Source organism: Leptodactylus fuscus, chromosome 2 (assembly GCF_031893055.1).
Source record: "Leptodactylus fuscus isolate aLepFus1 chromosome 2, aLepFus1.hap2, whole genome shotgun sequence".
NCBI lineage: Eukaryota > Metazoa > Chordata > Amphibia > Anura > Leptodactylidae > Leptodactylus > Leptodactylus fuscus.
Window position 1 is genome coordinate 245,022,375 of NC_134266.1, and position 26,073 is coordinate 245,048,447.

At 43.8% G+C, this 26,073-nt stretch overlaps 1 protein-coding gene across 1 annotated transcript; it reads right to left on the bottom strand.

The window, feature by feature from the left end:
- Window positions 1-346: 346 nt before the first annotated feature.
- On the bottom strand, window positions 347-26,073 carry URAD (ureidoimidazoline (2-oxo-4-hydroxy-4-carboxy-5-) decarboxylase). The gene is made up of 2 exons (XM_075262948.1): window positions 25,899-26,073; window positions 347-702 (listed from the first exon to the last, which is right to left on the bottom strand). The coding sequence occupies exons 1-2, from the start codon at window positions 26,071-26,073 to the stop codon at window positions 347-349; spliced, it is 531 nt and encodes a 176-aa protein (XP_075119049.1).

The window sequence follows — 26,073 nt, forward strand, 5'->3', positions numbered from 1 at the left end:
TATTTTAATGAACTTTTAAAATTATTGCATGGAATTTCAGATTTTTAGGTAAAATTTAGAGTAAAGCACATTTGATGAGAGATTTATTTATTTTCTTATTCCTAAGAGAAAAATTGTCTATTGCCATTGTAACCAATCTCAACCAATTACAACCAATAGTAACCAATCACAACCAATCATTTCGTATTCTACAGTTGGAAAATAAAATCTGCTTTATGATCAGTTGCTATGGGCAACAAGAACCGTTTTGGGATTCCAGAATTCTATAATTACAATTTTGCATTCTCTTATAAGATTTTTTTAAATATATTTTTTTTTTACGATGCCCATATAAAACCAGTCGTATTTACAGTTTTGTGGGCAACGGGGTTCCTTTACGTAATATATCCTGCAGTCTCAAGTGACAAATCTTTTTAACCTCATCAATGCCCTTGAGAATTTCCACAGACGGATCGTTCTGAAGACGAGAGTTCAATTCTTCCATGATTTTATCTTTGTCGGACCTTTTCGCACATATGACAAAGGGAAACCCAAACTTCTCCTTGTATTGCGTGTTCAGAAGAGTCAGTCGCTCTCGTTCCCTGGTGGTGAGGGATGTGAGCCCCGCTTGTCTCTGCTCTTGCTGGGATTCCATTGTTAATGTTCCACTTGTCAGTTCTCTCCCGGCCAGGTCAGGGTGACACCTCAAGATACCTTCCTTTCCTGCAAGGAAATAAAAAAATTCAAAAATAAATAAAAATATATGCTGCCTAAAATTTTTGAAGTTCGTGATCTATACCATATCTGATCACGTTTGGTTTTACACAGATTTCTTGCAGCCAGACTAGGCTTTCACTGGGTGCTACCAGCAAAGCCTTTGTTTGGTAGGGATGAGACTATATGGCAATAAAAACATTTGGTTGCTACATTGGGTAACCAGGAGAATAATGCAATAAGCTTAAGGAATTTATGGCTTCCCTCAAGCAGAGACAAGATAAGGACTTAAGGATATTTCCAGTCTTTTCAAGCTGAGCCTTGCAAAGCTTTGATGTGTTTCAACCTACAGTACGACTCCATTCTTATTCTGCTCTGTTTGGTGGAAATGTCCCGGGACTATTGTTGGACACTGGGAAATATTTGCTAAAGTAACTGTATGTTTTTTTTACTGTCTCATATAAGTGGGGGTTGTTAATAACCCATTGTCTGCCCAAGTGGCCCTTGTTGCCTTGTTCACACTTTTATTTTTACTTCCCCATTACAACATAACTTTTAACTTTAATAATATTTGGGAGAGGTTAAAGATTAGAGATGAGCGAACAGTAAAATGTTCGAGGTTCGATATTCGTTCCGAGTTGCCCCTCAATATTCGACTACTCGAATCGAATATCGAATCCTATTATAGTCTATGGGGGGAAAATGCTCGTTTCAGGGGTAGGCAACGTTCGAGCAAATGATACTTCCACAAGTCCACGAGTGAGGGTCGGGCGGGATCCTCCGAGAAGTCTTCTCCGTGCAGCGTCCCCGCGGCATCTTCCGGCTCTGAATTCACTCTGCCAGGCATCGGGCCTGGGCAGAGCCGACTACGCATGCCTGCACTACAAGTGGACATGCGCAGTCGGCTCTGTCCAGGCCCGATGCCTGGCAGAGTGAATTCAGAGCCGGAAGACTCCGTGGGGAAGCTGCACGAAGAAGACTTCTAAAGGTAGGAGAAGAACCAGCGTTGATTGGCCGACTGTATAGCATTCGGCCAATCAATGCTGGTTCTGCATCAAACTTTTCCATTCAAATAGCGAGTGGTACTTGATCGAGTACGAGTATTTCGAATACCGTAGTATTCGATCGAATACCTACTCGATCGAATACTACTCGCTCATCTCTAGTAAAGATCTAAATTTACCCCCTGCCCCTCCCTATCATTCACGTTATTTCCTTTTCCTCTTTTGTTGAACCCGATAGAGTAATATATATATATATATATATATATATATATACATATATATATATATATATATATTATTCTTTCTATTCAGCTATAAGGAATGCAATTTTTGGGCTCTGCACCTTATTTTTGGAAAATTTGTAGTAACATATAAAGAAAACACATATCTTCTCAATCTCCCACAAATTAAAGGGGTTGTCCAAGATAAACTTTTGCACTCAGGGACTGACAACAGTTTGGATCTAGATTATGTCCATACATAAGTCCACATTAGTATTTTACCTTAAAGCGGTTGTCCCACCGCAAAAAATTTTGCCTAGCCACACATTCCCATCGTTCACAAAAAAAAAAGTGGTCCGAAGCAAGGGATTAGGATACCAGAGGATCCTCTAGTGGACCTAGACTCTATAATACAATAAGGGGCAGGTAGAAGGCTATTCAGTTTGGAGGCTACTAGGAATGTTGGCAGGTGGGCCAGGAACGCTAATGGTCTTAGGGCCACCTTTTGAATGGAGCTGTGATTGAGCATGTGCGCTGCCACTCTACAGGACTGATGGACATAACCCAGTACAGGGCTTATGTATCTTCATCAGTCCCATAGGAAAAAGGCAGTCAATAGCACTCACCTACTTGAGCAGTAAGTGTATTATAATCCAAAAACACAAGATATTTTTTTTGGGAAAAAACTCCTTTATCAAGTGTATATGGCAAGTATGTTAAATTTCAGCGTAAAATTTCTGTTCCAACCTGGAATTGGTATCCAATTGATTTAGTCAGTTTAATTAGGAAATTGTAATTTTACGTAATTGTAAGTAATTCAGCTATTGACTAGTGTTGGCCACTGAATACCGATCCACTGCCAAACTAGGAGCCCAGGGTACAAGTCCTTTCCACATAACTTTATTAGGGGATATAGTCATCATAAGGGAGGGGGTCCTCAGTTCAGTAGCCTCTCTATAATCCACTGCATATGTGGTAGACTCAGTCCACCCATGGCCAGCCATTCATTTCAGTGTTGCATCTTAGGCGACTATGATGCTGTGAGTTTAGGTATTGCCTCATGATTGAATTTGGGAAATATGGCCGACATCCATCTCACAGACCGAATCCGCCTGTATAAATCTGGCCTAGAGGTGTATAATAAAACACAGTAAGGTGCGATCTGTGCAAATACTAAACTACTAAAATTATTTGGGACATAAGAGAGGCAGAAAACCCCTAGAAGTAATAACTCAATAGATCTGGACTATGAGTTTTTGAGATTACATTGATGCATCTATGTTATACTGTATGTGTTATTTTCGCTGTAGAGACATGGGGATGGTAGATTTTTTTTTTTTTTTATAGTTTACTAATTGTAGCTCTTGTACCATAAAAAGGAAAAAAACCTCAACAGACAAATGACTGGAAAACAACTAATTAAAGGGCAATGTACGAAGGAAATGGAAACGAAGGTTTCTCTGTTATTACACGCTCAGGTTGTAGTCACTGCAGGGCGATCATGATAAATGGATGCCTGAGACTGCAATGTGCCTGAAGCCGCCTCATACGCCTTGTGACTGCTCTTTGAATTTCAGATTTAGATATAAGAGATCAAATCCTGCGCCCCACAGCACCAAAGGCCAGACCATAGTACTGCACACTGATCATATAATACATAAGGACTGATCAGCCAGGAATGAAGCCTAAAAGCCCTATGTGTAAGGGAATGGCTGCATATTGTGGTCTTCCTAGATCCTGGTGTTAAATAAAAGAGTGCTGGTACTGTATCAGAAGGTGGGCTGAAGTACGGATTCTTCTGGATTCTAGACCTCCACATGGGGACCGCCCTGAACGGACTACCGAATGCATTGGCAAGCAGTGAGCACTAAAAGCACATGGACCCCATAGACTATAATGGGGTCCGTGTGCTTTCCGCGTGGTGTCTGCATGAGTCATGTGGACAGGAAAGTAGATTGTGAACTATCTGCTCCTCCTGCTCTATAACATGCTGCCGACAGATTGAACATTTTTCTAGTGACAGACTTTAACTATTGATTTCCATGACAAGAAGACGTGTGTTTTTTTAGGTGTCAGTAAGCCATAGAAAAGGGCCATAGACATTAAAGGGGTTGTCCAGGAATTGGAAAATTCCATAGGAGGTCAGGCAAAGAGTAGCGTAAAAAACCCCAGAAATCATAACCCCCTGTTCCTGGTGCTCCAGTGTCTGCAGCCACTGTCTGTTCGGCCATGCCGTGCCTTCATCACCAGACGTTCTGCAATTGTCCACTAAGGCCAATGAGTGTTGTCATCATGTCCTTTCCAGCAACTGCTGAGGCCTAAGCGGTCACGTTGGTTGCAGGACTTCTAGTGGTGAAGGTACAGTGCACCTAAATGGACAGAAGTGGCAGACGCAGGGGGCAGATGAGTATTATTTCTTCTTTAATGTCACATTTTCTTCGGCCTCCTCTGGAATTTGTTCAATTCCTGGACAACGCCTTAAATGTTGGCTGGCCCAACACAAAATGGGATCTAATATGTATGATCTGTCCATCTTTTGGAAATTTTTGTATAAGATCTTTCACCACCTCCCCCATCTTTTAATTGGGACCCTTCAACTGATTTCAGCACAGATGGGATTTTTTCTCTACCCTTCACCATTCTCTAATGTAATGTGGGTGGTCTTGGACTGAAGAAGAAAGACAAGCACCACCTACTTGACAGTAGAGAGCCTAATTATCATATTAGGTGATGAAAATAACTGCACTGATTGCTCAAGAATGGTGGGGGCTAGAGAAAAAAATCCAACGACCCCAGAGTCAGTGGAGAAATAATTATTGAGGGATTTGAGTTGGAGGTAGTGGAGGTGGTGAAAGGTCTTCCTTAAAGAGGTTTTAAACAAGTAGGCATATCCACTGAAGGATTCAACCTCTGAGACCTCCACTTTTCAGAACACGTCATCCAATTCCCATTTTGCAACCCAAAACAGCTTGTGTTACCACTGCCAGGAAGATACTTAAATGTAAAAGTGGCCACATAAGTGCACAACTCGCTCCATGGAGGTCTATGGACGTTAAAGAAACAGTGAAGTTTGTTTGTAAGATGATAATCGATGACACAAGCCTGATTGTAGCTTACAGATAGATGGGTCCATTCCATAGGGAGATAGGGTCATGTATATCTAGGCTGTTAGAAATACATTTGGCACTCTCGGCATTGGCTGGACAGATGGTTTACAACAGCAGTGCTGCCGCAAAATGACAGCAGATGACCACACACATTCAGCAAGATAACTAGATCCAGGTAGTCGTGTGGCGATGTCCCTACATTCCTGGCAAAATTTAATCCTGACCATATTACCAGTAGCCAATGTAGCCAGCCTTATGGAACATGGTTGTATAACCAAGAACACCTTGAGAAAACATAATACCGGCTGCATATATTTAGGGCTATTTATGTACTTGACATATTGGCCACAATGTTTGCGGTCTATGGGGACGGGGGAATTTCTTAGGTAACCGTTTTTTAATGCCTATAGGTTTCCGTTCGGACTCCTTGAATTGAAACCTGAATGCAGGTGTGAATCGGGCCTAACTGTTTGGGCCATATGGCCTTTGCAGAGTAGATACTAGCCATTCACATACATAATAGTGTAATATATAGAAAAGCTAGGCTCTCCATAGGGACTCATATAGGGGGGAGCCTAAGTGCCATAGCCCCAAATGTAAAGCACCATGGAATTAATGGTGCTATATAAATAAACAATAATAATAATAATAATAATTAATAAATCACACCATTGAAATCAGTTCTTTAGGCATAGAAACCAACAAGTCACAGCTTTCCCACTGTCAGAATCCCATATATTTGGGGCTCGGCCACCAATGTAAATTTTTGCAATCCAGTATCTTCACTATCGATTCATTCCATTCTTTGCATTCTGTAAGATAAACTTGCAAAATCTAGAGAACATATAAATGAGATTGCCCTCAATATACATAAAATTAGGGAATATAACATAGGCTTGACTGTATTCACATCTGGTTCCTCCAGACCTGGATCTGGAGGCAATTTTGTCAATGGAGTTTTTGTGTGATCAGATGTAGATGGGAGGACATTCCAGACTGTGGTGTACAGTAAGAGGGCATGCATATGGAGGTGGCCTCTGGTACAGGATGTTATCTTTGCTTGTCTTCCCTTTCATCCTCTCATTTCTCCTCCTCTTTTGTGTGGCCAGGCACTTTCTCTTTATTCTTGGACCTCTCCACTGCTCCTCCTCTTCCTAATCTGTGACTGATTCTTTGGAAAAGAAGGCCTTGGCTTTTGTGCATCCTTAATTTGTGTTATTCAGCCTGCTGGCAACACCTTCCTGCAATTGATGGAGGGAATGAATAGTAAGAGGGGAAAAAAAAAATTCAGTGAAACAGACGTTGACCTAGAGCCAGGTCAGTTTGTCAAGGTCTTCTGGGTGGAAAAGTAATTCCAACCTAAATATTGATTTATCTGCTCTACTACAAGGGATTAGACAGAATTGGCTATTGATAAGGGCAGAAAAAGTGACTCTTGTTTGTTTCTATTGACCAACTGGGGTGACTATAATGGCAGGGTTACAAGGAATATGTAGACTAAAGCGTCTCATTTTATTTACTTTTTTAAAGCACCAATATATTGTGTGTTGTCGCTCACATCACTACCTGTCCCCAGTAGAGCTAACAATCTAATTTCCTGACTGCCCTGCTTATTGTTGATCTATAGGAAAAGCACAGACAATATGGGGCACCAAAAACATGGGCTGGGTTCACATCTGTCCTCGGAGAGCACTCAGAGATCCGTTCCCCATTCAACTATAAAAATGCAGAAACGCGGCAGACCCCATTATAGTCTATAAGTAACCATTTTTTAAGCATGTTGGGTTTCCATTTTTTAAGTGGGATGCATGGGGCCCCCTGGAGGGCAGAAGGGGAAGCGGAGGCTGCCGAGAACAGAATCAGGGATCAGTATGTAAGGATGCAGGCCATCGGCGAACCCCAACAAATACTACTATTATTATACTCAGAGGTCTCTTCAGACCCCAGAATATAATGAACGGAGGCCCAGTGGAGGTGAGCGAACATAAAACCAGACCGATATTAAGGCTGAAACTTCAAAAATATTGCTCTACTTGACTAACACATGAGATGAATAAAAAACATGCATATTTTCAAAATCATCCTTTGGAATGTGAGATCCTTTATCAACTTTAAAACCAGTGTTACTCACCTCCTCTGGGTTCCGATACTACTCCATATCTCTGGGCCTCTGCAGTGATGTCACAGATGTGATATGGGTCATTATGACATCTGTGTCGTCATTGAAGATGGCCAAAAACAGCAAGGAGTCTTACTGGAACCCAGAGGAGGTGAGTAACGCTGGTCTCCACTGAACCTCCAATCATTATACTCTGGGATCTTTCCAACCCCAGAGTATTTTAATAGTTATACAATTTTTTTTTCAATATTTGCAAGGAACACCATAGGGGCTACATTGAGACAAAATACTCTGTGGAGGGGCCACTATGGGAGATAGTACTGTGTGGAGGGGCCACTATGGGAGATAGTACTGTGTGGAGGGGCCACTATGGGACATAGTACTGTGCAGAGGGTCCACTATCAGAGATAGTACTATGCGGAGGGGCCACTATGGGACATAATACTGTGTGGAGGGGCCACTATGGGGCATAATACTGTGTGCAGGGGCCACTATGGGGAATAATACTGTGTGCAGGGGCCACTATGGGGCATAATACTGTGTGGAGGGGACACTATGGGATATAGTACTGTGCGGAGGGGCACAATACATCTACTAAATAATACTATATTAATACTAATACTAATAATTGAATAATAGACTTAAAAAAATAATTAAATATTTAATTTTGAAACGGGACTTAAAGACTTTTTTCCAACTCCAGCCACAATTGGTCCCAACTCGAATTCCACAACTCTGACTGTGCAGCCCTGATAGTTATAAGAGTTACTAAAAGAAGTTGTCAAACAAGGACAATCCCTTTATAAATAACGGTCAGCCTGGCGATCAGTTGTCCCCTTGGCGATCAGCTCTTATCTCTGGTGTGTCTGTCTGTATAATTCCTCTGCAGTAAGTCTAGAATCACACATAGCAGGAATTTCTGTGTGTTTATACATCAGAACTATTTTTTAAAAAATTCAACCTTTTTTGTGCAAACCATTTTATTTGTGGCATCCATACCACTTTCATGTAATGTAGACCAGACTTCATGAGAGGAACATGCCCTCCTGCAACCAGGCAAGTTTACTGTAATTCTTTTAATAAACTGGCCAAAATTGTATTACAAATCTATGCCATCTTCTAGCTGCTATATAGTTGACTGTATGGCTATATGGTCAAGGAATCATGAGCGTCTTAACAAATTAGGCATATACTAATGTAAAAACTTTACAGCTCATTTTCCAAGTGTTTAAAGAGGATCTTTCACCACCTCCAACAATTCAAGATCTGTTAATAGCTTCTGCTCCACTGATTCCAGCACAGTTGGAATTTTTTCTTTAGCCCCAACCATTCCTGAGCAATCAATGCTGTTATCTTTGGTGCCTGATATACTATTTAGCCTCTGTACTGTCAGGAGGGCGGAGTTAGGCAGGAGCAGACAAGGGGTGTGATACTGAGCTTGACATTGGCTGCCTCTGATTGGAGCTCTGAATCACACCCCCTGCCTGACACCGCCCTTCTGACATTACAGACCTTAAACAGCACATCAGGCACCAAAAGTACCTGCACTTGTTTCTCAGGATCAGTGAGTAGAGAGAAAATGCCAACTGTGCTGGAATCAGTGGAGCGATGTCTATTAACAAAGTCTTGGACAGCATGGGGCAGATTTATAAAGACTGGTGTTATTAATTACTGTCTTCATAATCCCTGAGTCAGGGAAGGGTCATTTTTGATGATATGTACGCCTCCTCATAAATGAGGTGCACCCTCCGCTGGTCCTTGTGCCTACAACTTTTCCATCTATGCAAGTTTTCTGGCATATAGGAGATAGTAAATTCCTTCCACTATGCACTTTACTACAGTCTTTGTGACACAACATAGAGAGGCATTACAAAAAGCAGAAACAATATATCTATGGAAATCCATATTTAGTGGTTACAATGTACCACCTACCCATAATATGCACCTATATGAACCTTGGAGATGATCCGCTAATAACGACCATGACCTTTCCCCAACTGACATTTCTAATATCATCTTCTTCCATTTATTAGGACTTTTCTGATACATTCTTTATATAACTAGCAATAAATCCTTGGCTCATATACTGTACCAGCCGGACAACCTGAGCAGATGGTGCCATCGTCTTACTGTTCTTACAATAAAAAAATTCTTGCAATGCTTGTGTCTAGGGTTATATATATATATATACATAGCCATAAAGCTGCAAAGTTTTATGTTTGCCTTAGGAAACCTAGATTTAGGCATCATATAGGTAGACATACTGTACTTCCGAACAATATATGGAGAACAAAGGGTAAGACTGAGGCATGTCATGCTAGACCAGGTAACCATACGTAGTCTTGTCCAAAGCAATGTAATATGGCCATTATCATAGAAGTTTAGGTCTCATTGTACACACAGCCATATTGTAAGGATCCTTTATTCAGCACCTGGCCTATTGTCAGCTAAGGTTGGGTTCACATCCGTGTCGGAGAGACTCAGTTGCAGAGTCAGCCGAAAATTGGCAAAGAAAAAAGGAGTTATCCAGCTTTCAGAAATGATCTGGAAGTTCACCCACTGCAATGCTAAATCCCCACCGATCCCTTGTACGGCCTTTGCTTGGCTTTTATTTTACTTCAGACTCAGTGGCGTAACTACCGTGGTAGCAGCAGTAGCAGCTGCCACAGGGCCCGGGCCATTAGGGGGCCCGGTGACAGCCGCTACCGCTGCGTTTTTTTTTTTTTTTTAAATAGGCTGTTACGGGCCCTATTCACTTGCCGATCCTGGCTGGGCCGGGAGCGGCAAGTGACACCGCGGGCCCCACAGGGGCTATCATTATACTCGGGGGTCTTTGCAGACCCCCGAGTATAATGACCGGCGGATCGGGAGAGGTAATAAACATAAAAAACTGTTACTTACCTCTCCACGATCCTGCCAGGCCTCCGTCCTACTGTTGTCTGACGTCTCTGACGTCACATGAACCCGGCATGCTTCCCGGGTCATGTGACGTCCGACGTCATTAACGAAGGACGCGAGCGATGGTCAGCACAGGAGGACAGCACAGCACAGGAGCCGGGGAACAGGTAAGAAGCAACAGTGGTTTTTTTTTTTTTATGTTTTTATTCCCCGGGTCTCCGATTATTATACTCTGGGGTCTGAAAAGACCCCAGAGTATAATAATTGTTTATGGGTGTCCACAGAGGGACACTATTGGGGTTAATACTGTGTGCAGGGGCCACTATTGGGGTTAATACTATGTGCAGGGACCACTATTGGGGATAATACTGTGTGCAGGGGCCACTATTGGGGTTAATACTGTGCAGGGGCCACTATTGGGGTTAATACTGTGTGCAGGGGCCACTATTGGGGTTAATACTGTGTGCAGGGGACACTATTGGGGTTAATACTGTGTGCAGGGGACACTATTGGGGTTAATACTGTGTGCAGGGGCCAGTAAGGGACATAATAGAGTGCGGAGGAGGGGGTCGGTCGAGGTCTTCGGCATCAGTTGGGATGGGGGGGGCCCCATGTCAAAAGTTCGCCATGGGGCCCCGCCATTCCTAGTTAAGCCACTGTTCAGACTCCTAATATCACTGTTATTTGCATGCAGTGAAACTACATTTCCCATGATGTATCTCCATACTCTGATTCTTTGTGTAACCCTGCCCTCTTCATCGTGCCCTGCAATGAAACCACAAGTAATAAATCCCTCCCCCCACATCTGAGGTCACATGATGCTATGATGGTTTGTTTGTAAGCTCACTCCCCCTCTCCCCCTATGAGCAGCAAATACAGAGAGTGAGAGCAGGGAAATGCATCATGGGAAATGTAGTTTTTTCATAGCAAGTAAATAACAGACACAAGGAGCAGCAAGTAAAATAAATCCAAGCAAAGGCTGCACAAGGGAACAGCCAGGATTCAACACTGCAGTGCATGTATTTGCAGATAATGTTTGGAAGCTGGATAACCCCTTTAATCTCCTTTCTGATTATTTATGGCTGGGATTGGAAATGTATTGCCTCTGCCCTCAGTCCCATTCACTATTATGGGGTCCATTGAGTGTCCGTCGTTTTAAAACTGAAATCGGCAGAGGAAAAAGTTCTCCATGCAGGAAATTTTCCTCTGCTGACTCTTAGATGGACTGTGCCATGGAGAAGCCAATGGAGGCTCCAGCACAGAAGTGTACTTACCCTGACTCTCCTCCTGTCTCAAGAACCTTCCAGGACATCCATGTCATTTCAAAAGTTCTTTTGTATGTACACAATACTCAAATAAAATATAGTTTAGACTCTAGTTGGCAGCATAGCAATGGGCATAGTATCTACTGTATATATGTTTATCACCACATTACAGAAGCACATACTTACAACAGATAATGGCTTCTGGCTTGCCCCAGGCCCTATGGAAGCTGGGCCCCCTTGGAACAGTGGGACAGTCCAGCTTACTGTCCCACTATTCCAGGTAGTGAGTCCAGGTAGTCCTGATTTCAACTCCCCCAGATACATAAGAGTTGAATACAGTGGCCTGTCTCCCAACATCTTGGAAACAGTAGGCGTAATGTAGTGACTTCATATATATCGCACATGTTGTTCCTTGAAGCCACTGGGAGCAGAGACAGAAGAAATAGGGCAATTGGCACGAGCCTCATGGGGTTTTTTGCCTTCCCCTGGATCAACACTGTAGGGATTGTAGGGTTATAGGTTGGACTTGATGGACTAATGTCTTTATCCAACCTCATCAACTATGTGACTATGTAAGGTAAGTATTAGTTTTTTTTTTCTTTGTTTGATTCATTATACTGTAGGCACCAGGAGGAGGACATAAAACTGTGGGTGCACCAGGGGAAGGACCTTATACTGTTGGGCAAACTGAACGGCAGGTTATTTTGTGATGGGCCATTATATTATATGGGGCCACTGCAGGAGCATTTGACTTTGTGATGGACCACTTAGGGGCATTATATTTTATGAGGCCAGTAAGTAGTCATTATACTATGTGAGGGTCACTAAAGTGCATTATACTATGTGGGGTCCACTAATGGGGCATTATAATTTGTGTGGGTCAGTTATGTCAAAGTGGTGGTGATGGGGGAGCCCACTTATAAACCTTTACACTGGGCCCACCAATATGTTATAACAGTCCTGGGGTTCATGCCCTGCGTCGGCCACCGCGACACCTATGCATTACAATACTGACAAAGATTAGCGTACAAAAGAGATGTCTACGATGCTGTTGTTGTGAGTAGTTATTATCTATAGACATAGGGCACAAAGGTTTCTAAAGATAACAACTGTATGAAGGATTGGACCTCTAGGTGGTATCTATATCTATATCGTATACAGTATACGCTACAAGAGGATGTACATGTTCATGACAGCCATCGGCTGGATAAGATTTCTGTTAACAAGACATTTATGACTTAATAGAGGATTTTTAGTTCAGCCTATTTAGATTGCGAGCCCCAATGGGGACAGGTACCGATGTGACCTCAGCTCATCCAACTAACAGCAATCTCTCTGGATTCCTCCATATACATGGACGCTCTCATAATTCCAATTTTGAAGTCCAATAAAATGTATATGATCCTTTTTTTCCCTTGATTTATCCACAAGCGGAATGACAGGCTTCTCCATACACATTAGATCATGCCAAGTTCCACTAAAGTCACCAGACTCAGCTGTCTTTGATCTTAAAATAAGATAATCCATAAATAGTCCCACCCCGGGGAAATTCAGTGTGCTAGAGCAGTATGGATAATACAGTAATATATTACAAGAAAGAACACATACAAGCTCATGGAAGATAGAAAACATACTAGGAGTCATAACAACTAGGAAGAAAAAAGAAAGACTCAGGATCATTTAGTTCTCTGTGCGGAGTGATCTTCGCTTAGCCTGATGTTGACTATATAGCCTCACCGTGGTTAGGAGGAAAGACCTCTGATAGCTCCTTTTCACACTTGGGGTGAAGCAGTCGGTCACTGACAGTACTGCCCAGTGTTATGACTGTCTCCTACATGGGATGGGAGTTGTTCTCCAACATGGAGCTCACCACGGACAGTATCCTTCTGTCATCCCCCTCCTGTACTGGGTCCAGGGGGCTCCTCAGGACAAAGCTGGCCCTTCTAACCAGCCTGTCAAGTCTATTTCTGTCCTTGGCTGGTATTCTACTCCCCCAGCAGGCCACTCCGAAGAAGATGGCTGATGCTACCATAGAGTTTAAGAAGGCCCTAAGAAGTGCCCCCTGGCCTCCAAAGGCCCTCAACCTCCTGGGCAGGTAGAGCCTGCTATAACCCTTTCTGTGCAGCGCCTCCAGGTGATCTACCCAGTCCAATTTAATATTGAGGAGCACGCCCAAGTACTTATAGGTCTTGAGTATCTCAAGGCATGTCCCTTGGATGTTCCCTTGTTTTGATACATATCTCCGCTTACTAAAGTCCACCACCATCTCCTTGGTCTTCCCAGCATTAATCCTGAGGTGGTTCCGCTGGCACTATTGCACAAAGTCCTGGTTTAATTCTCTGTACTCACTGTCGTCTCCATATGTTTTGAGGCCTACTATTGCAGAGTCATTGGAGTACTTCTGTAAGTAATAGCTAGATGAGTTGCACCTAAAGTCAGCAGTGTACAGTTTGAAGAGGAAAGGTGCAAGAACTGTACCTTGTGGTGCCCCCGTACTACATAAATAATCTTACATACAGTACATAGCCAGTTTTAGGATGGTCAGATACATATAATAGATGTCAACCGATGTCTCCTTAGAATTTTCCAAGAACATGGGTCTGACATGCCGCAAGGGATTTTATGAAAAGCACTTTATAGATTTTAACCTTGTGTGTATGTTCGAATAAGTTCAGTGATTTTACAGGGAGTCGCCATAACCCAGCATGTTATGGATCGAGAGGTTAGGGTCACATGAATCAATGGGTACGTTCGCCTTGTGAATTGCTGCCTCCATTGCAAAGACACTGCTGCTTTGTCAATATGCAGATGGGCTCTTTGGAGCAATGACAGTGTCGCTGTTGCTCCAAGCACCTGGGTCAAATTGGAGGCGTTTTTGTACCAAGGCATAACAATATAAAAAATAAGGGGGCAGAAATGTAAGTATAACAGCATTTTAGGAACAAATGCATGGACTGCACACCTTAGTAATAGGCAATGGCATGCAACTACTTTGGCTGCAACTCTGGTCCAAATCCAGCACTGCTAAGCCAGACACGGGATATTGAGGAGGAGAAAGGCAAAATGGTTGATCTTGTGCAAATGCGATATATGTTTCTCAGTTTTAATTGTTATTTGATGCACAAAAGGATCATGGGGAAGGGGAAGGGTGGAAGGGCTGAAAATGTTTTGGTGCATTTTGTACGTCTAGTGTTTCTTTAATCAATCTCTATTCTTATTAGTAGCCATTCTAGTGAATATGGCTATGTAGTTTACATCCTTGAAGCTAGGACTACATGGTGACTTTGGCAGCAACTTCCATTGCACGACCAAAGATTGCAGCAGGTTGCATGAGGGCAGAGGATTCAGACGTCATGGCCAATGTTGCTTTGTAGCCCTAACCTATAGTATCACCATGTTAGTCCATAGTCTCTGCCGTGTTACATAAAAATCGTATTGGAAGAAGGTGATGAGAGATCTTACATAGGAGCACAAGGTGCTGCAGCCTTTAGTTCAAAGTAACACAATGACAAGGAGCAGACAGGCATTAGGGTTTATTGCTCAGTGCACAAAGGTTAATCACTGGTTACTTGTTAGCAAGGAACCCGTCTGGTAAAAGCAGAGTCTTAACCCTTCAAGAACCACAAATCTGCAACGGAAAATAATGAATATCGAATGGAAAATAATCAATCACATTCTTTTTGGAAATCTGCTAGTAAGGATTTCACTGGAGGAGACTGAGGATATCCAACAAAACCATCGCACCTTCCGAGTGATGTGATAATGTATGTAACCAATGTGGCACGCATCCTACTCCTCGGTGTGTCGCATGTCCTATTGCAAACACAGACACACATATCAGAAAAAGTGTTCCATTTAGGGGCCGTATACAGTGGCGAAACTAGGAATGGCGGGGCCCCAAGGCGAACATTTGATATGGGCAAATGCTGGAGTTACTCCAGTAGGTAATGGCCTATTAAAAAAAACAAAAAAAACAAAAATGTCTGCAGCAGTAGCAGCTGCCGCTGGGCCCCCTAATGTTCTGGGCCCCCTAATGTCCCAGAGCCCCTAATGTCCTGGGCCCCCTAATGTCCCAGGCCCCCTAATGTCCCGGACCCCCTAATGTCCCTGGCTCCCTAATCTTCGAGACCCACTAATGTCCCGGGCCCCCTAATATCCAAGGCCCCTTAATGTCCCAGGCCCCCTAATGTCCCTGGCTCCCTAATCTTCGAGACCCCCTAATGTCCTGGGCCCCCTAATATCCAAGGCTCCTTAATGTCCCAGGCCCCCTAATGTCCCGGACCCCCTAATGTCCCGGACCCCCTAATGTTCCAGACCCCCTAATGTCCCGGACCCCCTAATGTCCTGGGCCCCCTAATGTCCCGGGCCTCCTAATGTCCTGGACCCTGTGGCATCTGCTACCGCTGCTACTCCGGTAGTTACACCCCTGACTGTATTCATGGAGCAAAATTAAGAGGAATTCCTCCTTGTTTTCCGGGTGTCGGCTAACCGCAGCAGAATGCCATTGCAGAGCATCGACATTCAATCATGACTTTCCACCACTGATTTGGCCCAGATGAATAGGAATCATCAGCGGGGGGGCCTCGAATCGCGGGCTCTGCAGCTGAATCAATGCTTATATTTGAAGCGCCATGCTGAGATCTCTGCCTCCCATTGAAAACAATCGGAGGAAGAATCTGGGCAAGTTGGATATTGCTCTGGTCACTCACCACACTTTGTGCAGAGGTGGTTATTGGTACAGCACAGAGCAGACCCCATCCATTATAGTCAATGGAGTCCCTTGGGAATCCGATACAGTCATTTAATGGACCACTGTACAGTGATAGCGAAGCACGTGGTTTCTGCAAGTTCCATTCAGATGAATGTGCAGAGATTTCTACAACAAAATCTGCTGTGTGTGAATTTACCATGAAGTTCTCCACTGAACTGCTCTATTCAGACTCATGGATATTATGGAGGAGGAAACTTCACTCAGGACCCCTCTACTTGTCTATTTGGTTGACAACTAATTTTAAAAGGCGCTGTCTTATATCCCATTCCCCATAGTAGCACGCAAAGCTAATACAGTATAAGAATTGATCCCAGGGGTATTGAGACAACAAATGGCATTCGACAATCGCTCCTTTCCATTCTTAGCACATTGGATATTAAAGGGGTTTTCCAGCCCCTAATGCACGTCCATAATGATAGGTTTAGGAAATAGGAAAGAAAAGGCTATCAGTATCTAATCTGTGAGGGTCCAACACCCAGACACCAAACAGATCAGCCATTCCAGGAGATGCAGTGGATGGGGAGTGGATAGGATGAGTGAGTAGTATTTGATCAAGTAGGTTTTCGATCGAATACTATGGTATTCGAAATACTCGTACTCGATCGAGTACCACTCGCTATTAGCAGTAAAAATTTGATTCAGAAACAGTGTTGATTGGCCAAATGCTATACAGTGTATACCATTTGGCCAATCAACACTGGATCTGTAGGACGAGTAAAAGCAAAGCGGAAGGAGTCCGGGCCCACATACAGAGAAAGAGCCGTACAGAACAGGAGATGGCGCGGGGAGAATGATAGACCCGCAGGATAGTATTTTACCTTTGAGTAGCAGTCCCCAGCATCCCTCCTGCAGAACCAGCGTTGATTGGCTGAATGCTATACAGTGTATAGTATTCGAACAAACAACGCTGGTTCTGCAAGAGGCTCGTCTTTCACGATTGGAGTCTAAGATCAGACCACAATGAAGACTGCATATTTAACATTAGAGCAATCTTCATTGTGGTCCGATCTTAGATACCGCCTCGTCAAAGACGAGCCTCCTGCAGAACCAGCTATAGCATTCAGCCAATCAACGCTGGTTCTGCAGGGAGGATGCTGGGGATTGCTACTCCAAGGTAAAATCCGCTTTGCTTTTACTCGCCCTAGATAGTTCCCAGTGCTGACTGCCCAAGTACGGCAATCTCCTTCGCTCCTCCTCAACACTCTCCTACTGCTGCTCATGGACTTGGTGGCTCCCATTTGTCGAATTTTGGTTTCCCCTGAAACGAGCATTTTATTCCCATAGACTATAATGGAATTCGATATTTGATCGAGTAGTCGAATATTTAGGACTACTCAAATTGAATATTCGAATCTCGAGTGTTTCACTACCTGCTCATCTCTAAGAGTGGATACCGTTTACTCTTATTAAAGAAATAGAAGTGGATGTGCAGTTCCTCTGTGCCACCGCTATACAGTGGACGGGGCTAGTACTTGAATAGGAATGGCCTGCACACGCTCCCTGTCCACTGTAGAAGCTTACAGCACACAGGGGCTGCCAGAACAGCTGATCTGTGTATGTTTCGGGTGTTGGACCTCCACAGATTAGACGTTGATGACCTGTTGTATGGAGAGATCATCAGTATCCATGAGGGGGCATTCACATAGAGGAAAATAGAGAGGAATTTGGTGTGGAATTTCAGCACTGAAAAAAAGCCTCCCATTGACTTCAAAGGTTTTTTTCAGCGCTGAAATTCCACACCAAATTCCTCACCATTATCCTCCGTGTGAATGGATCCTTAGGATCCAGAAAATCCCCTTTAGGCCAAGGCAGGGGTGAACCTAGCCTTTTTGCTGCCTGAGGCAGATGACAGAAAGCCGCACACACACACAACCCGCCGCCCCCTCCCCCTGGCAAAAAGGCTAGGTTCACCCCTGACTCTAGCTGACCCCTGACAGCTTGTAGTCCACAAATGCTGTGTAGTGATTAACCCCCTCCCCACCCACCAGTGTCCGCTTATCTGCAGCTCCCTGTTCTTCTTGGTCTGGTCCAGTCCTCAGAGCGCCCCCCGCGTAGGACGCAGGCACACGTCAGGTGCGGGCCTGATTACGTGGCCACATCACCCGGCGCGTGGGAAGGAGGGGGAGGAGGGGGCGAGGAGGAGCGGAGGGAGCGGAGTGGAGGGGTCGGCGTGGAGGGGGCAGGGTGGGCTTAGGTCAGTAAAAATGCCCCCTTCCCCCCCCCCGAAAGCCCCGGTATAGCGCTGCCTGAAGGTAGAAGGTAGAAGTATAAGAACTTCCTATATAATTCCCATTCCTTTTGTAGCTGTACTTGGCTTTGGCTGAAAAAAAACACAGCAAAATCTGCAACAAAAGAAGCTGCGATTCCGCAACGTGGGGCCTCAGCCTTAAGTTTTAATAATAGCCCAGTATCTAGTTATAGAACGGTTCTACTACTGTCACCTCCATATTCACACTGAAAACAATGAACTGTAAATCCCATCAGACCTGAGCTGTGACCAGTAAGTGGCTAGTAAGTCACAATCAATTTTATGGCAGCACTTACACTAACTCAGTGCAGAGAGTAGCCGGCAAGAGGACATCCAGAAAACATTAACGTAAGTAATTGCCGGGTTGGAATCAATTGTTGGTAATGGATACAATTACCCGGTATAGCTACATCTGTCAACCTGGGTTATAACCCATCTCCTTTTAAGTGTCAGTACCCCCACTACCATTCTAAGGGTGTAGCTAGAATCCCTTAGGCACCTGTGCTGATCTTATATCTGGGCCCACTCAGTTCACACATTTTAGAATCTGTACTTTTCATACGGTATATAGGTCATATAATGAGATAACTTATCTAGTGTAATTACGCCATTGTGTAACCAGCATAGCTCGCTGTCTGTATACACTCATGTCCCTGATGCTGTGGCCTAAACTAACCAGAGAGTTTGTGTTATTGGGAATGCAAAGGCACATTTGTCTACAGAATTTAAAGAGGACCTCTTCTGTCCTTATATATGTGTGGTATTGTATACCTCTTGAAAGCAGACACTACGCTGAATTCAATGCACTGTTGGCTTTCCCAGTGTATTCCCCGGTAGTGAAGTTATCAGTGCTGTTAATTTTGGCACCGATATCCCTCCACTGTCAGAAGGGCAGGCCTTACAGCCTAGCGTCATCATTTTGCTATGAGGAAGGTCCCCTCCCTTACAGTTCTCTTCTACATACTTGTACTGTCATTGGGGAGAGCGTTACTCATAGTCCAGCAATGAACCTGAGCTGTAAGGCCCACCTTTCCCACAGTAGGGAGATATACCATGTTTCTCCAAAAATAAGCCCTACTCCGAAAATAAGCCCTAGCCAGGTTTCTCAGGTTTTTTGGTGTAGGCTTGAAATATAAGCCCTATATATATGACCATTTTTTCCTGGACAACCCCTGTAATATTAAAGATGGGGGAACCAACTTATACCTTTCCGAAAATTCCAAAGTGTTAGTTTTTCTTATCCAACTGAACAAATGGAGATTTGTCTTGGTCGAACTAAAATGGCCACCGCATTATACTCTGGGGTCTCTTTAGATCGCAGATTATAATAGGTGGAGACCCAAGGGAGGTGACAAAAATCAAAACATTCTGTTAGCTCGTGGCATCTTGCGCTTTTTTTTTTTTTTAACATAGATTGTGAACCCCATATAGAGATCACAATGTACATTTTTTTTCCTATCAGTATGTCTTTGTAGAATGGGAGGAAATCCACACAAACACGGTAGAACATACAAACTCCTTGCAGATGTTATTCCGGGCGGGATTTGAACCTAGGACTCCAGTGCTGCAAGGCTGCAGTGCTAACAACTGAGCCACCGTGTTTCCCCCGCATCTTGTGCTTTTTCTGTGACATCATACGCCCAGGTCACCACCGATGCCTGTAATTGGGCCGCCAGCAGTCACACGGGCACACCCAGCATAATGATGTCGGGATGCTCAGCGGGCCCATATCCCCACTTAGGTCTTAGCAGTGACCCCGGGTGCATGACATCATGGGAGACTGCCAGACGTCACCGTGGGGGTGGAGATAGAGCGCTAGACACCACAAAAAGGCCCAAAAGAGGTAACTGAAGGTGAGTATAAATGTTTTTACTTTTTACACTTCCCCTGGAGAGACCCCAGGGTATAATAATGGCACTGTCACTTAGATTTGGCTGTGTTTGCCTTAGAGAGCTAGATATTGGATAGATAGGTTCCAGGACCTCTGAAACTAAGGTCCCACGTAGCGGGTCGCAGCAAAAAAGCATTGTTGGAAAAAACCTGGTGGCAACGCTTTTCACAAAAAGACTGCAAACTGCTTCAATTATACCTATAGGAAAATCGCCGGCGTTTATGAAGGTATAATACACATGCTGTGAAATCGCAGAGTGATTGTAAATTATGCTTTAGTTCATTCTATGGGTTGTATTAACGGCCCTGTAGTGAAATAGATATATTCGATTTACCATTGTTTTACTGGCCCATGCCATGTGAATGATCTGATCAAAGTGAACTGTTTCATGGCAGTTTTATTTTTTGGAAACCCATAGGAGCTTCTTGTATCCACACTACAGAGCATGGGCTTTCTAGTCACATAGCGCCCCCTAGGTACATCACCAGAAACTTCCCTGATTGAGGTACAGGAGCTGAAGTGAATACAGCGGAAAAAAAAACACCAAATCTAAACAAGAGTAGAAAACTCAGAACTCGATCAGAATGGTGGGGACGCTATTAAGGGCTAGATGGCAGCTTTGTGTAGCCGGTCATTTAGAAGGCAGTTGTAACTGAATAGTCAAAGGGGTTGTCCGATTTCTAACATTGATGGCCCATCCTCATATCAATGACACCTTGTTCATAGGCTTGTACTGGGAGTCGTTCTCCACAGCTTAGCATCATGGCTGGCTGGTAAGGAATGCCTCCTCTGACAGTACAGGGCTATGGATGAGTACTACCTTCCTCACAGCCCAGCTAGACTGTCAGGAAGGCCCTTCTGACAGTGGGCAGACATCGGTAACGGCACTGATATCTCCAGCCTCAAGGCATATAACAGGAAAATCGACAGTGCGCTGAATTCAGCCCATATATATATATATATATATATATATATATATATATATATATATATATATATATATGTATAAAACCGCATTTGCCCCAGGACATGAAAGATCCTCGAATAAATCCCTGCCATAAGTCTAACCGAGTATACTAGCTACAAGTAAAGTATACTAGATAATATAGAGTAAGGGCGACATCTAGTGTTCTAAGTAGATATTGCAGATATTTTATGTGAGAATAATTTACATAATTTAGCCTCAAGGAAATCTGTAAAATGTTGTTCCTCTTGATCATTTTCATTAACATCAACCCCTTTAACTTGTTGGCATTGCTTTGGTTTTCCATAAAGGAGCTGTACCCGATAGGATAGGGGATAACTTACGGATCTGTGGGTGCGTGACTCTTAGGCCCCCCATCAATCCCAAAAATGAGGGTTTGATTTCCTCCTCCTGATAGAGCATTAATGTGAGTATGTGCCCTGTCACTCCATTCATTCTCTATAAGTACAGTAATGTCTTGGCGTTCTTACTGGCACACCACTTGCTTGTAACATTCCCCACAGTCTGTGATTGACAGCTGAATATCCGCTAGAATGGCCGGGATCAGTAAATCTTAGATCTTGCCACCATGCTTGTTTGCCGAAACCAAGGGCTCCTCTAAATTGTAAATCTATAATCTGTATTATTCCACATTTATCTATAAATTATATATTTTGTACATGAGCCCTAAGGACTGCAAACATATAGGAAGAGCGCCCCCTTTGTGTCACACAGTCAGCCCCAATATTCTGAGTGCTGGGGTGAATAGGTTTATAATGACAATGAAAGGCCTGACAAAGGTCCCTAGAGCTGTTCTGGGATGACATCTGTTCGGCCATATCTAAGGGTCTGTTTAAAGCTTCTGGTCACGTCACTTTTTTTTTTTTTTAAATGATGGAAACCTCAATGAAATTCTCAGTGGACATCGTTATAAGTTATTAATGTCATGGGTGGTCTTAGTGCAGGTACTAGTCAGATCAACCAGCCCTCCATCATGGATCAAGACTGGCACAGTGACAAGGTGGCCTGCAATATGGAAGATGAAGCTAGTATCCCGCAGGGCACATCCCTGTTATAAGCCTCCCTGAGCCTGATGGTGGTTGCAATGTCCTTGATGGTAAATGCAGGGACGTCAGGACAAATGGAAGAGATGGACCGGCCTCCAAAGGGACACGCAAAGAACACCAGCGCTCGCCCAGATGGATTTAGGGAATAAATTTATTTAGCACGACGCTTTCTGGGCCTTATCGCCCTTTCTCAAGTGCAGAATAAATCTTAAAAAATAACAAAATGAACATATTTCAGACTAAACAATGTGTGCAATAAAATGCATATATCCATATACATGCTCCTAAAATGCATTATAGAGCTACAAGTATTCAGAAAAAGCTGATGAATGCTCACAATGATAAAAATAAAAATAAATAAATAAATATATAATATATATAATAGAATGGAATACAAAAGTGGAAGGTAGGAAAAAAAAGTTATATATTCATATGGAGAAACCCAATATGGATATACATAATATTCATAATATGGTCACTATGTATCAGTCTGTAAGGGAGCGTTCACACTACCGTCGGTGTCCGACATGTAGTGTCCGCTCCTAGTGTCCGCTCAAAATCTGTCACGGACACTAGAAGCGGACACTAGATGTGTCCGTGACACCTGTCATTCACTTGAATGGGCATCGGGTGCCTTCTTTTGCACTCCGTGCCCATCCTTCCCTGTCCGCAAGAGAAGATGTCCGACTTCTCAAGCAGACAGAGGAACCCTGCATGTGAATGACAGGTGTCACGGACACAGCTAGTGTCCGCTCCTAATGTCTGTGACAGATTTTGAGCGGACACTAGGAGCGGACACTACATGTCGGACACCGACGGTAGTGTGAACGCCCCCTAAAAGAGAAACATTGTACTGCCATAATAAACACTTTAACATGTTTACTACACATGAACATAAATACCAGTGGAGTATGATGCTCATTCCTCCCAACTGTCCCGATTTCCGCGGGACACTCACGATTTCGGAGTCCTGTCCCGCGGTCCTGGTCGGCATGTCCTGATTTCAACTCATCGGCGTCGGTAGGAATACATAGGTGTGTAAAGCAGGAGTTGTCACAGCTCAGCTCCTGCTTTAATGCTGCGCTCTGGCATTTGTAGCCGCGATGTGATGGCGTCACATCGTGCCTACAACTATGTGTATGAGTGAGAGAGAGGAGAGCGCGGCGGGGGAGTGTTGGAAGGTGAGTGTAAGTGTTTGTTTGTGTTAAACATTAAGGTGGAATATAATGTTATGCCCCATGGAGTAAATACGAGGAGGGGGCACATGGTGGCACTGTCCATGGGAGTTATTTAATTGATTAATACTAATTTGATTAAAGAGGACCTTTCATCATTTTGCCCACAGGCAGTTCTATATACTGCCGGAAAGCTGACAGTGCGCTGAGTTCAGCGCACTGTCGGCTTTCCCGATCTGTGCCCGGTGTGAAGAGCTTACGGCCCGGTACCGTAGCTCTTCTATGGTCAGAAGGGCGTTTCTGACTGTTAGCCAGAGACGTCCTTCTGCCTCGCGGCGCCTATCGCGCTGTGCTGTGGAGCGGGGAGGAACGCCCCCTCCATCTGCTCACACAGCTCGTCCATAGACGAGTATTATCAGGGAGGGAGGGGGGAGTTCCTCCCCGCTCCACAGTACAGCGTGATTGGCGCCGCGAGGCAGAAGGACGTCTCTGGCTAATGGTCAGAAACGCCCTTCTGACCATAGAAGAGCTACGGTACCGGACCGTAAGCTCTTCACACCGGGCACAGATCGGGAAAGCCGACAGTGTGCTGAACTCAGCGCACTGTCAGCTTTCCGGCAGTACATAGAACTGCCTGTGGGCAAAATGGTGAAAGGTCCTCTTTAATCTAATTATTGGTATGGTCTTCTTTGTTATATTCCCTTTATCTTTGAGGTAATTTCTATGAGTGGTACTTATCATTGGAGGTCAAACCCAGGTCAGCTATGCCAAGGCATGAGTAGGTTCTGGAAAGTTCTCGGCTTGAAGTTCTGTCCAGCAAAGGGCTTGTCGGATGGTAACCAGATGTTGTGTCCAGCAACGGGCTCATCAGCTGATTGGACAGCTGTTTGAAATCGGAGGGAAAATCGGGTATATAGGACGGCTCAGCTGTTACTTGTGTGTCAGTCTCTGTGGAGAACAGCTGGAGGAAGACAATGCCCACCCGGCCATCCCCTTTAATGCATCACTGTCGTGGAGTTTTATTAGTGGGGGTTTTAGTCGCCCAGCTATCGCTGAGAGGACTGCAATGTTCCAGTTATTGTTATTTGGTGATATGGTTTTATCTGTTATTAAGAAGTTATTTATTTATTTATTTATTTATTTATTTATTATTTTATTTATGGAAATACATTTTTGAATGAATTTATTTATCTAATCTTGGTCTTTATTTTATTAATAAGAATTAAGTTGGTAATATATATTTTTATTATTGGCAAATTATATAGTAGTGTCCTATGGGGCATGTGCCACCATGTAGGGGGCCCATGACACTGGGGCAGATGAAGGGGGGGGGGAGAACGGCATGACACTGGGGCAGATGAAGATAAAGGCGTGGAAGAGAGAGGACAAGAGGATGTTGCTGGAAGAAGAAAGAAGAGGAAGGCGTGACAGCAAGATGACGTCGGACTGTGGAGGACCGCCCACTGTGCACAGGTAAGTATGATTTTATAATCGTTTTTAGGGTATTATTTAAAAACGGTGGGGGGGAGCTTTTGAAATAAAGATTAGCGGTGCCTGAATAGCCTATTATAGGCTATTCAGGCATATGTGGGGCTCATACGGCATAATTTTGCTGATAGAGCCCCTTTAAGGTTACTGTGTCAACCTGGAAAGTCCCTGAAGTGTCAGACGCTCCATGGGCTTGTCCAATTAGCAGCTGATGAGGTTTATATAAGACTCCTCCCTCTTGACCCAGGTGCCTGCTAAGTGAATTCTCTAGTTTGGCTCAAGAACTGATCACATGTGTGTTGGATTACTTCATTCTGATCCTCGGCTTGTTTTCTGGTTATTTGTGTGCCTGACATTGCTAGACCCATTCAGATTTAACCCTTGACTTTCTATTGGATTTCGTTTTTTTCTCCTCGTCTACTCGCTGTCATCAGTTAGTTTCTGCTTTTGCTGAATTTTGCTTTTGCATCTCAACCATAACAGGCACTTTGCCACTGTATAGTGTACGGAGTTGTCTACACACACTGGGGGAAATTTGTCAACCCATCTACTCCAGTATTTTAGTGTACATGGGTATAATTGGGGCACATATTTTGAGCATGGTCCTTTCTTACTCCAAAGATGCGTCACATTCCCTGTTCTTCACCTTCTTCTCCACTCTCTGCAAATGTGGTTGGAGAAGGGCAGCTTGGTGCAGGGACATCTTGGCACAACATACTTATATCTCATGCCAGAAAACTAGCATGAAAGAGATATGACCATTGTGTGTCACAGATTATTGGAATTGGCAAATTATCACATATTGAATTATGTTCACATCACATTTAGGGTGCACGTACAGCATATAAACCAAACCTGCCCATAGACTATAACGAGTCATATATACATCAAAAGACAGTCATACATATACTACATACACGGTGTGAACATAGCCTTAAAAGGTTTTCTTCTCTATATAATAAAACAACATGCAGCTATCATTCCCACCTGATATTGGTAGCGATTCAATAAAGTCATAAACTTTGTCCTCCACCTCGCTGAAGCTTGCGAATGGCCGCCTGGACCACACAGCGGCTGTAATAATTGGGCATTTCTCAATGATATTTCCAAAAACGTCCAAGAATTGCTCATAGTTCATACAGTTTACAGCATCTACATCCAT